This window comes from Podarcis melisellensis (genome assembly GCF_964234715.1).
Source record: "Podarcis melisellensis genome assembly, chromosome: 3".
Lineage (NCBI taxonomy): Eukaryota > Metazoa > Chordata > Lepidosauria > Squamata > Lacertidae > Podarcis > Podarcis melisellensis.
Genome location: NC_138530.1, coordinates 31,521,330 through 31,537,443, shown reverse-complemented (window position 1 = coordinate 31,537,443; position 16,114 = coordinate 31,521,330). Strand labels below are relative to the sequence as shown.

At 44.7% G+C, this 16,114-nt stretch overlaps 1 protein-coding gene and 1 long non-coding RNA gene across 3 annotated transcripts; one reads left to right on the top strand and one right to left on the bottom strand.

The window, feature by feature from the left end:
* Positions 1-5,367: 5,367 nt before the first annotated feature.
* On the bottom strand, positions 5,368-12,296 carry H3-3A (H3.3 histone A). Of its 2 annotated transcripts, XM_081905279.1 has the most exons (5): positions 12,155-12,292; positions 11,342-11,481; positions 10,444-10,598; positions 9,345-9,498; positions 5,368-6,023 (listed from the first exon to the last, which is right to left on the bottom strand). In XM_081905279.1, exons 3-5 carry the CDS (start codon positions 10,569-10,571, stop codon positions 5,895-5,897), a joined length of 411 nt encoding a protein of 136 aa, XP_081761405.1. In that variant the 5' UTR covers positions 10,572-10,598; positions 11,342-11,481; positions 12,155-12,292; the 3' UTR covers positions 5,368-5,894. The 2 variants fall into 2 exon arrangements, with proteins under 2 accessions (XP_081761405.1, XP_081761404.1); XM_081905278.1 differs by lacking the exon at positions 11,342-11,481 and having other exon boundaries at positions 12,155-12,296.
* Positions 12,297-12,404: 108 nt separating this feature from the next.
* On the top strand, positions 12,405-13,755 carry LOC309366598. Its single transcript, XR_014166809.1, has 2 exons — positions 12,405-12,585; positions 13,153-13,755. It is a non-coding gene; the product is annotated as an uncharacterized lncRNA (long non-coding RNA).
* The last annotated feature ends 2,359 nt before the right edge of the window (positions 13,756-16,114 follow it).

Sequence of the window (16,114 nt, the reverse complement as noted above, 5' to 3'; positions counted from 1 at the left end):
GAGTTTTTCTTCTAAATATTTTTGTACTTCGGAAAACCCTGGGGCTCCCCCTTATGATACTGCCATCCAGTGAGTGGATGGTGCCATTTTGGATAAATAAGCAATGGGACTCTGAATATCAAAATAAAGGGAATGAGAATAGTGGATGTGGTGGGGACACTTAGGTAGTGATTGTTGGTGTAAACATAGTGTCAGGGGTTCAGGAGCAGAGACACAGGAGAGGGAGCAAATGGAGAGCGAGGAGGAGGAATCCGAGGGGGGAGTAGGCAGTGACAGTGGTCAGAGAGATTCCACGAGTCTCACCAGCGAATCGGAAGACTCACAGAAGGGAGCGCCCATGGCCAGGGCGAGGGGGGTGCCAAAGGGGAAGCCCCAGAAGGAAGGGGCCAGCGGGGACTCCTTGAGCAGCAGCTGGAAATCAGGACCAGCTTCCCCACCAGAGCACAGTAGGGGGGAGGAGTCCCAGGAATCGGGAACAGTGTTCTCGCCACCAGCGAGAGGAGATGAGTCAGGGTTGACCACGCCCACATCGGAGAGCGGGGGAACGGTCAGGAGGAAGGTTACCGGCTGGGCGCGCGCGCCAAGTTCAAATGTACAGGCGAGCGGCACAGCAGGTAGCCCGGATGGGGAGCCAGGTCCTAAAGCCCGCCGGAAGGAAGGGCAAGACTCAGGAGGGTCAGCGTCAGAAGAGTCCAGGAAGGAGGAAACCCCAGGGGGCAGAAGGACCCAGCGGAGGAAGGAACAGCGCAGGAGGTGGAGCCGGGCTAGGATCTTAAACTGGTGCGGAAGGGGTAGTGATTCAGAGGGGACTTCGCCGATCTGAAGTCAAGACGTAGGGCTGCACGCTCTGGGGTTTGAAATGGAAACTAAACTTCAATAAAGACTTTTGTACATTAAATCAACTGGGCGTTGGTCCTCTGTGAGCTGGGACCTGGAGGCAGTCCTGACACATAGGGTTTTGGTTTTTAAAAAAATATCTGTGATCATCCTGGCTTTAAATGACCATATAGCTATCAATCAACAAACAGGGTAAGGTTGTTAGTCATACTCTAGGGTGTCCCTTGTTTTTTTTCTTTTGACCCCCCTCCCCATGACCCTCTGTTAAACTAAGAAGATTCCTAGACTATGTGGAAGCAATCACATGTGCACATATCTGGTAGGCTGGCAAACATCGGCCTAAATCAGATGCACATTATGGGATATCGAGTCTCCTATAACCAGCATGCTCAACTCTAATTAATTCATGATGGGGTTAAGATCATAGAGTAAGATGTTCTGCCAGGCATAGCTAGGTCACTCCCCCTCACCTTGCTGCTGTATGAAAAAGCACATAAATTTGACCTATTTGTTATATATTTTTACTAAAAGTAGCGCAGGCAACATCCTTACTTGGAGAGCTTCATTACTTTGTGCTCTGATTCAGAATAGAAGTCAAAATGCTGGTGCTCACCTTTAAAGACGTATATGGCATTGGATTTGAGCACGTGATATAATAAAGGCCTGCTGCCACACTAACCTGTCCCTGGAATGAAATTATCTATCAAGGCTTTCTGGATTTAGGCAAGGCAGGCGGTGCCTAAAAGAGCAAGTTTCCCAGTGGTGGCCTCCACCTTTGGAATTCCCTCCCCAAGGAGACTTGGCTAGTGCCAGCACTGTTCTCCTTTCAGCATTACATAAAAGCTTAAGGGGGAGGGGGGAAATCTCCTCAGCCATCTAAAATGGTTTCAGCTGCTTTTAAAATAGCTGGTTTACAATTGCTTTATTATTATGCTTTTATGATGATGTATATTTGGTCTGTTACTTTTATCTCACCTGAAGGACTTTTTTTAAAGGGGTGGAACGGAAATTCCAAAAATAAAAAGAGAAGCATCCCAGGGTGGCACAGAAGCCTTTCTGAAATATCGTTTTGTTGTGTTTTCACCCTACTTTCCTGCCCCTCACCCTCCCTTTTCTCCTCTTGCTATGTAGAGTAATCACTATCCCCTGCAGATGCTCAGATACCATCTGGCAATCGCCTGGATACCAGTGGATATTGCATTTTTTGCAGAGGAGAATTTAACCTATTCCAAGAGCTTGCTCTCCTCCCTGACATTCCATTTAATGCCCATCTCATTAGACAGCTGCTATCTGGTGAAATTATCTGGAAGCCACTCACATCACTGTCACACACAGATAGATTTCCCCCATTTCCCTGCGTAGGGAGTTGCCCCTTCCTTTCTTGTTCTAGTTGGCGCACATCCCCATTTCTCTTCCATTCCCTGCCGTGTCTCATACCTTCAGTGCATGTGTGCAACTCATCTTGCAAATCTGCAGTTAGTAATTTCTCACAGCATAATCACAAACCTACTAAAGCCAGAAGAAACCTCAGAATTACCCAAGGCTAGGCTGTTTGCCCTCTGTCAGTCATCTCTGTTCCCTCACACCCTGATAGGTAAGTCCATATTACTAATGATGGGTTGTAATCAACACAGCTCTAAGATTCTGTCAATGAAAGGGTTGTCCTTGTACTATTGAACCTTCTTCCCCTCCCCCCAATTTTTTTTATGAGTTCCCCCCACCCTTGAGCTGATTAAAGGCTGTGGGCTCCAAGTGTGTTATCAGCACTGGCTACTTCTAGACCAACTATTTAGTTGAAGATGGCCCGTTATTCAGTGGCACCTGACAGACGAGTGGAAATATTAAAAAAGGTACACGGGTGGCACTGTGGTCTAAACTACTGAGCCTCTTCGGCTTGCTGATCAGGTGGTCAGCGGTTCGAATCCCCGCGACCGAGTGAGCTCCCATTAATCTGTCCCAGCTCCTGCCAAGCTAGCAGTTCGAAAGCACGTCAGTGCAAGAGGATAAATAGGTAAACGGCGTTTTCATGTGCTCTGGTTTCTGTCCCGTTGTTCCAGAAGCGGTTTAGTCATGCTGGCCACATGACTCAGAAAACTGTCTGTGGACAAACGCCAGCTCCCTCAGCCTGAAAGCGAGACGAGCGCCGTAACCCCATAGTCGCCTTTGACTGGACTTAACTGTCCAGGGGTCCTTTACCTTTACATATTAAAACATCTCTCTCTCATACACACATACCAACTAAAATCAATGCAATTCATATTTTCTGAATCAATTAAATAGTTTATGAGATTTGGATTACTTTGTGTCAGAGCTATAGCTTCCACACTGACAGAACATGCTGAATTTTGTATGGCTGCTGATTTAAACTGTCTGAACTTCATGTCCTTAACCAGGAATGGGTAACTTGCAACCTTTTAAACATTAGAGGACTGCAAATGCCAACATCCTTCATCATTAGCCCTGAGCTGATGTCATCTAAAGCAGTGTTTCCCAACCTTGTGCCTCCAGCTGTTTTTGGACTACAATTCCCATCATCCCTTGCCACTGGTCTTGCTAGTCAGGGATGATGGGAGTTGTAGTTCAAAAACAGCTGGAGGCACAAGGTTGGGAAACACTGATCTAAAGGGCCATAGGATCCTCACCTCTGGCCCAAAACAAAGGCGGGGGGGGGGGTTAAGGTGCTGTTAACACAGTTGTTTGACTTCACCCCTGGGGGTTCACTCCATTATCTTTCAAGACATAGGGATGCCAACAATTACAAAGTGAATTGACTCCCATGCTATGTAATGCACAAATTAATACTCTGCTGCGTGCTGGCCAAGTACTTTCTGTTCTTGGTATTACTGTCTCCTTCCACAAACCAACACAGTTCAAGTTCCAATATAACTGCCCTTCTATTGATTGGCAGTACCAACCACCAAGTTTTCTGCTTTTTTGAGATAAAATTACATTGAACTTCTTTCCTTTTAAAAGAAAGCCATTTAATTATTTAGCAAACATTATTGTGAATGTTCCTTCACCCATTATGGTAGCATTAAAAAAACATCTTAAATCTAATAACCCACTTGCTTCAAAACCAGTCTTTTCTGGTGCGCTACTCTTTCAAGGTTTATTTTTCTATCCATTGTCACTTGACTGACTGTTGAAAATAGGGTCAAAATGAATTTGTATTATAAAAGTCAAGCAAAACCTTCCTCGAATATGAATTGTTTTAATTCTTTCAATATTCCTAACTATGTGTGAGATTAGATTTAGGAATTTAAAAAGTGAAAAATGTATTTCCCCCACTCCATATATGGGGCATACAGAAGCGGATAACCATTTGCTGGGGGGACCCAGTGTAACTGTGTTGGGGGCAAGGGAAGAGTATACAGTCGTACCTTTGTTTTCAAACAGCTTAGTTCTCGAACATTTTGGCTCCCTGACGCCGGAAGTGCCTGTTTGTTTGCTTCCTGCAGCTAGTCAGAAGCAGCGCTTTGGTTTCCGAACATTTTGGTTGTCGAACAGACTTCCAGAACGGATTCCGTTCGACTTCCAAGGTACAACTGTATATTAGTTTCTGTAGGACAGAAGTGCAATTTGATTTGTGCAAGTTTGCAGCATGATTGCAAGGAAGAATCACAGAAGAAAACGGAACATCAGCTGAATCTGAGAAACTGACCCAACTAGCTAGAGTACAGTGGTACCTCAGGTTACAGACGCTTTAGGTTACAGACTCCGCTAACCCAGAAATAGTACCTCAGGTTAAGAACTTTACTTCAGGATGAGAAATCACGTGCCGGCAGTGCGGCAGGCCCCATTAGCTAAAGTGGTACCTCAGGTTAAGAACAGTTTCAGGTTAAGAATGGACCTCCAGCACGAAATAAGTCCTTAACCTGAGGTACCACTGAATATGCTCTGGAAAATGGCTGGAAACAGCAAGAAGGCAGGGAAGGGTTTGAGAACACTCAAAATGGAAGCTCCGACTCCGTAGTCAAGATTCACACACAGCTACATTTAGGGACTTTTTCAGTCTGTGCAGGAAGCAGATTTGCTCCCTCCCCCCATAGGATTAAAGTGAAAATAGAAAAATAGTAATTTCAAACCAGAGAGTCATGACCACAGATTCCTAATTTCCACACCATAAGCTCACACCACCTAGGAGATGCGAGACACTCATTCCTTCTGGTGGTGGCCAATTCATGTAGTAAGTGTGCTACTTTTATACTTGTAAACTGGAAGAGGGATCCAAAAGATCAATTCACATGAATTGGCTGGAAGGGAAGCTTTGTTCATTGAAAGTGCTACTGCCATTATTGATGTGGATGCGCACATGTGTTAACTGGTAACTACATCCATGTGTGTTTCCCCACCACATATAAATTTTGATATGGCTCCAATTCTCAATACGAGTCAGAAATGCTCACTTTCCTACATTTAGTTTGGAAGCAGTGTAAGAGATGCATGTTTCTTGAATTTCTATTGGTGCTGACTTACAGAAACTAGCAGTCAATGTGGCAGGGTTAAAAATTAAAGGCAAAAAAACAAATGTTATTTCATGTATTTTAATAGCAAACTTACAGGAACAGCACAGAAGACAGACAACATTAAAAACATGTACTTGCATGTAGGACAACTTAGTTAGAAAAGTATAGCGAATGGATGGAATCTACTGTATGATAAAAATGTTACAGACACCATATAGTTGCCATCAATAAGAAATTTACCTATTTTTTAAAAAAATCCAAATGCTGGCATTGTCCAGAAAAGTTTGACTGGCATATTTATAATTGTTATAAAGTTGAACTGCTGAAATATGTTCACTGAAATGGTTTTTGATAGCAATAATGCATTATATGTCCCCACGTTTATATTAAAAATCCACACACAAATGAAAATGAAAAAGAGCTTGCCAATACCCGATTCTGTCCTCTATTTTTTTTTCTTTTCATTTTTGCAACCATATACTTAGGTACCTTTTAACCCCATGGAAAAAAATATCTAACGTTCATTACTACCAATAACAGGAAGAAGAGATTTATTTTGTTTTGAGAATGACAAATCCATCTTAGAAGACTTTAAGCACGCTCTCCACGTATGCGGCGTGCTAGCTGGATATCTTTTGGCATGATTGTGACACGTTTGGCGTGAATAGCACACAGGTTGGTGTCTTCAAACAGGCCAACCAGGTAGGCCTCACTTGCCTCCTGTTGAGAGAAGAAAATAAGTTGAATGTTTGAAGCAAAGGGCACAGACTCTCAAGTAATTACAAACTTTGGCACACTTTCGCTATGTCTCTCTTCTAAATTGTCTTATGCAATTGGGAGGGGAAAATACATCTTTTGGTGAGACAGCACCTGCAATTTGGCGCTTTCTGCCTATTGACGTCTGACATCAATACCTTTTCTGTATCCTTTTTGGCACCTGCCAAAAAGCCTATCCACACATAGATCTTTGCATGCTTTAATCTCTTGTTAGTTTACTGCTGATTTTAAATGTGTGCTCCATGTTTTAATTACATGATGTTCCTTGTAAATCATTTAGCGGTTGTGTTAAATTCAAGTGGGATACAAATGTTGGTAAACAGAAAACAAGGTATTGTAGCCCTAGAGTTCCGATACACCCAACTATAAAATCCTGTCTCTGATTGATTCCACACCTGGATTGGGCATTAACCATCATAATTAACTTATGTATTATCTTCTCCAAAACATTCTTGTGGCTTGCAAAACAAAAGCCCCTTCTGGATCCTGATCCACCACTAAGGTGGTTTGTAGCAAGTTAACTCTTCCACAGGGGAACAACAGTTAAAGGATCGTTTTGAGTAGTTACATGAGCATAATGCTCTTTACACAACAGATATTCCCGTCCTCCTACTTGTATCTTCCAAAAACCCTCTTCAGAGGGTTGGGGGCCCTCCTGAATAATGGGGGCCATGTTGTAAGGACTGACGTGAAATGGGTGGAGAATCATCCAAAATCAGGCAGAGGGACTCTTCCTTCAGTGGGATGCAAGCCCTTTCTGCCTGATTTGGGGCATGTTCCCACAGCAGCCATGACTGAAAGCCCCACCGTTCAGGAGATGCTCCCCACCCCCCAAATTAAAGGGGAAAAACATTTTGCAGATGGAGGCTAGAGGAAAGGCTGTTTGTGCAAGCTGTTTTCCGCTTGTGCAAGCACTGTATAAAACTTCAGAATCCATCTTTAGAGGAAAGGCAGGAGGGAGATCAGGATCTACTGATACATCTCTGGGAGATTTACAGTATGATGGTCAAGTTTTTTGGCTCCCAACTATATAGCAAAACCAACAATTAATAGGTATTTCCCACTCCACCCTAATTTTGGAAACTGAAAGAAAGGTAGATAGATGTGGATCTTTAATATGGACTAAGCTCAGGTACACTGTCCTTAATTCTCATTATGTTATCCCTCCTAAGCCACTATATGCACCTGGCTATGGCTGGTAGGTCTCAGGGTTGTGGTATAAAAATTAAAGCCTAATGCCTGCTCATCCTGGGATTAAAATAAGGTCAGGATTGGACAAGGATCTAGCCAAGGAACATAGGTGTATTGTGGGTTTTATGAAGCAGCAGCACCACTGCTACTTTTTACCAACAACAATGCAACTTCTTTGATGTCCATGTTGCATTCTTGATTTCTCAACCATTCAGTCTTGCTTTAAAAATCATAATCTGGCAATGGATAGCCAGAAACCTCATAACACCCTGGCTGGAGGACTGTACACAAGAGAAGTGCAGCCTGTTAACCCTATATGATAGTCAATAAAATTCCTATTCTTTGGTAATCAGTCTGGGACTGCAAACACAGTGGGTGTCGTGCACCAGCATGACGGTGGGTTGTGTTAAGAGTTGATGGGCCACAAATAAGGCAGGCTTCATCTAGAGTCTAGATTCTAGACTGTGCTGAATTTTTAAGACATCTGTTTTAGCCTGAATTATGCATATGTTGTGTAGAACTGTACATGTTTCACACACAAATCTTCATTGTGATTCTTAGGATGGCTAATGGACTTCTTTCTTGTACCTCTGTCCCTTTAGAGCAGGAGGTGACAGTGTTACATCATACAGAGCAGGCAAAGCATGCTGCAAAACATTTGGGTTTATGTGAGTCCCATGACTGACAAATCAGTTCTGTCTGGGAACTGCTTCTGAGAATGTCAAATAGGTCTGTAAAGTATTAAATGCTCTCTGCCCCCTGAGTGCAGCGCTTACAAACTAAGGGCTGCTTCTCCCTTGTTAAGTCGTTGTCCTCACCACAACCTAGCCATGCTTACATCACTCTTGTGCACATAAGTGTTGCATGGAAAGGGATAATGTGCCTGTCTGCTTTTGGAAAATACACTGGATCTGCCTAGAATTGGCAGTGTCATGCTCTTCACATATATCTACTTACACATCAGCAATTTGTGCAAATAAACCAAAAAAGAGAACTTGAAAACAGCACAAGTTCCATCTCCATATTTTGAAATCATCACATCTAACACTAATGCAAGCTTTGTGTTTTGTTGTAGAAAATACAGATTGTCTTGCCGGATCAGACCAAGGTCTTTCCAGTGCAGCATTCTGTCTTCAATGGTTTATCTTATAGAAGGGCTCAAAAAGTACATCTCACATGCCAGGTGTATCCCAACCACATCCTAACAGGTACCCCTTGCTCTTCCTAATGATGTGGAAAGAGGAAAGGTGTGTGGAAGTTACTTGGAGGTTTGACAAAGGCAGAAGCTGCTAAGTATTCTGATGCAGCGTAACATAGATCATATTCCTGACAAATCTCAGAAATGGTTTGGTTAACCTTCGTGCAGAGTAAAAATAAAAAAATGAATCTTGAAGGGTGGTGGAAAGAAATAATGGATTCATTTGCAGTTCCTTTAGGAGATCTATTTTTGAAATCCTTATGTTCCAACACTTCAAGTTTTAAGATCTTCCTCAAGGAGGTGAATTACTTTAGTTCTCCCAAATGCTGGTAGTTATCTGTGCACCTACAAACACATGGATGCTTACTTGTGAAACCCACCAATTGCGTGAAGTTTTGACTAACCATAGAAACAGCTCAACCAATAAGATGAGCGTATGGAAGTAACCAATCACATACTCCCTCACGTACTAACGGCACAGTGCTGTTAATGGCTGCACTCTAGAAAGGGCTTTTCATGTCATTTGTGATGGTAAAGCTATACCCACATGTGTCCTGTTTGAGACAGTTGTAAATTAAGTCTCAGGTATATATTTTTAAAAGTCAGCTGAATTACTTTGGTCGAAAGAGTTTACCTCTAAGCACCTTTCCCCATGTCTTTTTAAAAGCTAGATAATTGTAACTTAGAAAGAAACAATTCGGGACACAAAATGGCTAATTGAAAACTAAGTTCATATATAAGGTTATGGGGTGGAAAACACTGATAAGTACTCACCTGAAATTATATTGTTCAGACATGCATTATCAGTTCTATTAAGGGGCACCTTGCCATTTGGGAGGTTAAGGGCAGCTAGTAAGATACAATATGATTTTTACCTGCAAAGCACCAATAGCTGCGCTTTGGAAACGCAGATCTGTTTTGAAGTCCTGAGCAATTTCACGCACCAGGCGCTGAAAAGGAAGTTTGCGGATCAGAAGTTCGGTTGACTTCTGATAACGCCTGATTTCACGAAGAGCCACAGTACCTGGCCTTTAAGTGATCAAACAAAGAAGAAGAAACAAGACAAATGAGCTTTTTGTCTTCATCTCCAAAAAAGAGAGCATACAAAATTCCAGAGAGAAATGAAAGTTTGAATAACTGTTCCATTCAAGAGACATGAGCATACAAGAACATTTTGTGCAAGACCAACTTCTGCAAAATGAAGTAGTGACATGCTAAAATAAGTCAAATAGGTTTCAGCTAAAAAGAACAGTCCAAAACAGAATGCTAGAAACCATTAAAGAGTCTCTTCTCAGTACTCATTTTTCTTTAGGTCCTCTTTATGCAATGTAAATGTTAAGAAACTGATGAGAAAAATGGCTACTAGAAGAATATCAGTAATTACAATTTATCCATTTGTGTATACACAGTCTTAAAAACAACATTTAAAAGTGTAAAGCCTGCTATTTACCTGCTTATCTGGAGGCAGCTACTGCCCTCTAGTGGTACAACGAACAAATTATATCAGTTTTACAGTAACAGCTGAGGAGCTAAACTAATTTAAATAAATGAAAAATTATCAGGCTCGGCAAGTTTTAAATAAAGCAGGCTTCTTCCAACACCTTCATTAATCAGCAAGCCCTATTACTACATCCTAAACACGGCAGAACCAGATTTGTTTTTTTAAACTTAATATTGTGATTTTCAGATTTTATTTTTAAAATCCATTTAATCAATACAATTGATATATTACTATCAAAGGCGATCTTACAGCTTTTTTCGGAGGAAATGTTCAATATTAAATATTTTTATGTTGCAATTTTTCTTTTTCGTCAAGAGAAGAAACAACGGAGACCTTGCCAGTATAATCCGATTCAATGTATAAGATTTAAAAAATAAAAATCCCCAAAGCAAAAAGTTGCGTTCCGATAAACATTTCCGCGTTGTTTGGGGACTATGACATCACAATACTTTTGTTCGCGGTCATTTCTATACCTGTAGCGATGAGGTTTCTTGACCCCACCAGTAGAGGGCGCGCTCTTGCGAGCGGCTTTTGTCGCCAGTTGCTTCCTGGGCGCCTTCCCACCGGTGGATTTACGGGCAGTTTGCTTGGTACGAGCCATGTTCCCGCGAACTTCTCTTCCTTACACCTATCGGTAAGAAATCACCCACGCGATCACTATACCGCCACACAGCAGTCACCAGAGGAGGGGGGAAGGGTTTCCGAAAATGCAGATTTATTTGTTTTTAAAACTACCTTTACAGAGACAACAACAATGCATCGGATGTTAAGGACCTCCAAAACCTTAAGCGATTAAAAAGCTGCGGATCCACACCTCCGGTAGCAAGGCAAGCAGCAGACTTCCCCGCCTGCGAGCTTGCCACATAACGAAATCCTTTCCCTTGCAAGTGCTGGATTGGATGGTGAAATGGTCAGGGAGGGGGGATCTAATTTATTTAACAGTAAAATAAATGCCTAGGGTTGTAGTAGCCTGCTAAAATGCAGCCCTTGCCCAGGGCAAAAAACTGGAGCGATGCAGCAGCAGTCAAAAAGATGAGAGAGGGGCGATTCCAACACAACACAAGCGGTTCCTAACCCCCTCCCGTGGGCTCAGAAAAAGTGCCAATAATTGCCGAAAACGCCGGGGGACGTGCATCTGATTTAAGGCTTGCATTGAGCAAAAAAACAAAAATCCGTTTAAAAACAGAAAAGAAAACAGGGGGACTCCCAAGCCTTAAAGTGTTCTCCTGCAAAGCAGCCACCGTTCCCCTCGCCCTGCCGAGCGCGCGAAGGAAAAACAAATGGAAGCCGTCGACGAGCCAGGTTTTATTCCACAAAAGGAAGGGGGGGGGAAATATCACGTCAGATTTTAAGTGCAAGAAAGCAACGAACTTTTGGGGGGTCAGGTTTTTCGGTGCTGCTCCCGCCTGCCCAATTGCCAGTGCTGAGGCTGCCTCGCTCCCAAGCGCCTCTCGCTGGCAAACTCATCCCCAACAAAATGGAAACAATCACGAAATGCAGCCTTAGACTCCCTATTGCAGGGAGAGAAAGAGAGAGACGGGGAGGGGGAAAAAATAAAAAAATAAAATAGCAACACAATAACAACCCCCCGGAAAAAAAATCCCCCAGCAGCTCCAAACTATGTGGGGTCCGACGGGCTACCGGGGAGAGGAAAAGTTTGGACCGAGAATCCCCCCAAATCGCGCTGGGTTTGGATCGTTTCCTGGGCACATTTCTCCCCTTTTTATTGTTTTTATGCAATAGGAGAGAAAAAAATATGGTCGGTGACCAGAGAAAAGAGACAAGATGGTGAAGCTGAGCAACAACTGTGGGGAGCCAGGCAAGGCAGGCAGGAGAGTTTCCCCGGGCTGGCAAGTGGCTCCAGTTTGCAGCCGCTTCCCAGCTCCGATGCGGGGCGACGAGGGGCCGAGGGGGCAGGTGAGGGGCTGGGGAGGAGGATGGTGGGGGTCCGGGGTGCGGGGAGGGCGCTGGAGGGGGGCAGGAGCCGCGCGAAGTGGGGCTGGGGGGGCCCTGCGCGAAGGAGCCGTCTCCTCGGCTGCGCTGGGGACTCGCCTGCCCCCCAACCGCAGCTCTTCCCAGAAGTTTGCCGGAGAGGTTCGGGGGGCAGCCCGGAGGGGTCCCTGGCTAAGCTGGCGTGAGGGGGGGGCGCCGCCGCCGCGGGAGGGAGCGAGGCTGCCGACTTACCCCCGTCCGCTGAGGCTGAGCGCGGCTGCCGAGCAGGCGAGGAAGAGCGAGGAGGCGCTAAAGCTGCTGCGGGCGACGGCGGCTGAGAGCACAATTGAAAGATGGCTGACTCGGGAGGGCCGTCTCCGCCGCTTAGCCCCGCCCAGGCCCCGCCCCCGCCGAGGAGGGCAGCCAATGGCGCACAATGGAGGGAAGGCGAGGCCACGCCCGCGCGGCTTCCTCCCTGCCCACTCTCGGCTTCCCGCGGCCGCCTCTGTGTGTACAAACACAAAAGACACGCCGCGCGCGCCGCAGATGAAGAGCGAAGCAGGGAATCCCCCCTTGGCCCTCCTGGCTTCCTTCCCCTGCCAGAGGGGAGCACGAGGCCCCAAGTCAGCGCCCAACGGTCCAGCGGGAGGAGGCCCCTAACCGACAGGATCCGGCGGCGCGAGGTCAGGACCAACGGTCTCTCTGCGTTGCTTCGGGCATTAAGGGATGGCTTGGGGGCCCCTCGCTGCTCCTGGACTGAACTCTCGGGGGGGGGGCAGGTTAGGGTGGCCCAAGCCTGTGAGACTCAGGAGGCCAGGGGGGCTAACCTGAATAAAATAGACGGTAAGCCCCGTCCCACCTAATCGGTCGCAGGACGTGGCACACGGATACCATTTGAATGGCAATGCCCATCAACTGCGGGGGGGGGACTCCCTAAAATATTTTATTACGGGGGTGAAGGGACATCGGTCCCTAGGAGTTTCACTCCTCTGCTTGAGGCGCTTCACACGCCCACCGCTCCATGAAGCCTCAAACTCGGGGGCGAGGAGTACTAGCATGAACGACTGAGATCCAACACCAAAGGGACTTTCCATGAAGTTTGAGGCTGCTCGATGTCGTGGGTGGAGGGGAACGCATTGGTGAGGAGAGAGGGATTGGAGCCTGATTGCAATGAATGAGGTGGAGTGCGATGGTGGGGGTGGGAGTGTTAAAAAGTTTAAGGCCTTTAAAAGTGTGATTTGTTTTGTCAGAGGACTGACATCATTGCAGCACTTGCAGTGGATTTTTATGCAATGCGCAGATTACGGTTCGAGTCAACAAGTGGTGAGCAGAAAGTGAGGTGTTTGGAGTTGGTGAACTGGCCCTCATGAAGTCCAACTTCAATGGTTTGCTCCTCGAGTAATTCTACAGCTTGCATTCCTCAGAATATTCACATTCAAGTTTAACCACTAGCTCCACCAGCTTAGGTGGCTTCAGTGACTGGCAGCATACTCTTTTTATCCTCATCTGTAAAAACCACAATACAGTGGAATGTCGGTTTTCGAACATAATCCATTCCGGAAATCTGTTCGACGTTCAAAAATCAAGGATCAAAGGTCTGGCTGCAAAGTCAATGTGGAAAAAAGAAAAATGTGCCACAGAAGCCATTCACCTATCAAGGCGCATTTGAAAACGGAAGCATTCACTTTTGGGTTTTCGGTGTTCAGCTTACGAAACATTCAGCAGCTGAGACTTTCAAAAATTGAGGTTTGACTGTACTGGAACTTCTGGACCATACACACGGAGAGAGATTTGTAATGCCCAGATTTAAAGAATGAGAGCTAGCTTAAAGGAATAAAAACTTCATTCCACAATTTCTGTTTTCTGACAGACACTATATATTGCTGTTAAGATATGTGAAATCTCAAGCCAAGGCTGGCCTTAGGTTCGGGTGACCCTTGTCTGTGGTCCCCCAATCCTCCCTTCTAATCTCTCATACACATTCTTCTATGCAACAGGTGCCTCTCAACTCAGAAGCTGTAGTCATAGGATGAAAACTCCAGATGGTCCGGAACACTTTTCACTAAGTCCCCCTCCAGACTAGTGTTTTTGTGTGTGGGCGTGCTCTGCAACTTGTCATTGACTCAGTAATAGGGCATAAGTGGTTGATTTATACCGGACCATCAACGCATCATTCCACTTCATTAGTTCTGCAATGCTTTCCTAATGTAACCACATTATTGCTGTGTGGAAGGGCTGTTTGCACTACAGCACAACTGAAGCAGGACAAACCACCATCCCATCCTGAACATTTGTGGTATTAAAAGTTGCATGAATTCATTAGGAAGCTATGGGACATGCACTGATTGGAAATGAAGCAATAGTTCCATCCCAAAACTTTTCAAATCCCATCAGGAGCACATATCATCTTGAATGTGCAATAAAAAGGATATTTGAAGGGGCCCTGACTTTATCATAGTAAAAGGCTATGATTTTCTCCTTTTATACCTTCCTGACATCACTAGAAAATTGGTGTGAGTCTTCCATGAGATGGCTTTTCATGAATGTTTGGGTGCCTCAGAATATAATGGAGCAGGGTTTTCAGCAAGAGCACCCTTCACCAATAAAAGCAGCATGTTGTAGGCCCCAATAGCTTTCTGAGGCTATTGAAGATGCATGTTGTGTAAATGATATGGTTCAGTGTACCTGAGATTATCTCATTCCATAGTTCTGATAGTTGTTAATGTCAGATTGGTCAAGGGGTGGCATTTATTGGTGACTGGGAGCAGCCGCCAAGACCACATAACACCAGTCTTGAAAGACCTACATTGGCTCCCGGTATGTTTCCGAGCTGACCTTTAAAGCCCTAAACGGCCTCGGCCCAGTATACCTGAGGGAGCATCTCCACCCCCATCATTCAGCCTGGACACTGAGATCCAGCTCCAAGGGCCTTCTGGCGGTGAAGTTATGGGGAACCAGGCAGAGGGCCTTGTTGGTAGTGGCACCCGCCCTGTGGAACACCCTCCCATCAGATGTCAAGGTAATAAACAACTACCGTATTTTTTGCACCATAACACTCACTTTTTTCCTCCTAGAAAGTAAGGGGAAATGTCTGTGTGTGTTATGGAGGAAATGCCTACGGATCTTCCTCCTCTAAAAACTATGTATGTGTTATGGTTGGGTGCGTGTATATGTATTATATAGCGAAAAATATGGTATCTTACTTTTAAAAGACATCTGAAGGCAGCCCTGTTTAGTCAAGTTTTTAATGTTTCCTTCCTGCCACAAAAAAGCTTCCACTTTTCCTGAAGTCAGGTCTGCTTCTATACAGTACTAGCACCAAACCAGTGGAGGATTGTGAGCGTGGGAGTGAAGTGGCAGGTGATCCACCACTTCCAAAATCCTGCCAGCTTGCATGGGCCAGTTTTATTTGAAGGACCACCTGCTCCTGCATGACTACTTAAGATCTTTTAAGGAGGCTCTGCTTTGCATCCCTCCACCATCTGAGGTGTACATGATAAGGATAGGACATTCTCTGTGGTGGCATCTTACTTCTGGAACTCATAGACTCAGAGAATTGTATAGTGGAAAGGGACCAAAAGGTTCATCTAGTCCAGCCCTTTGCAATGCAGGAATCTTTTGCCCAACCCACAACCCAGAGATGTCTCATGCTCAACCAACTGAGCCCTCATTAAGTTTATTTAGTCCCTTATCTCCCTTGCTTCAGAAAGATTGTTATTACAGTTTTGTTTAGATGTGGGGTTTTTGCTGCCACTGTTTTGTATATGTTGCTGCAAACTTTAGTAAGGTTGTTTGTAAACTGATTTTATTGTGCTTGTTTTATTATGTTGTGAGCTGACTGTATAAATATTAAAAAATATGATTCCCTGTCATTAACATACTAACATGCACAACTAGCTTCTGAACAGCTTTTCACTTTGTGACTGTCCCAACTTCTTTTTGAGAGTTGCAAATCATGAGGGAGCAGTTAATTCTGCCTGAAGCAGTATTACCTAATTCCAGATATTTATATTACCCAGTGGCTACAAGGATCTTGTGGAGGAAAAGAATAGCTCCACAGAAAGAAGCAGTTGCATCCCAGATAACCTTTCTTCCGCTCTTCAACTTTTATAACAGTCTTGGTCTGCACTTTGAACTGCTTGCATCAGAATGAAGATATATAAAGAAGGTAGCAAGTCTAGAATTATGAAGTACTTTCACATTCTGTACAGT

Bases quoted from the DNA above. Each gene is read 5' to 3' on its own strand.
- H3-3A (XM_081905278.1), bottom strand. From the start codon at position 10,571: ATGGCTCGTACCAAGCAAACTGCCCGTAAATCCACCGGTGGGAAGGCG. The intron at 9,499-10,443 runs GTATAGAAATGA...GATCACTTAAAG, and splicing joins AAGAAACCTCATCGCTACAG to GCCAGGTACTGTGGCTCTTC. The intron at 6,024-9,344 runs GTAAAAATCATA...TTCTCTCAACAG, and splicing joins CAGCTATTGGTGCTTTGCAG to GAGGCAAGTGAGGCCTACCT.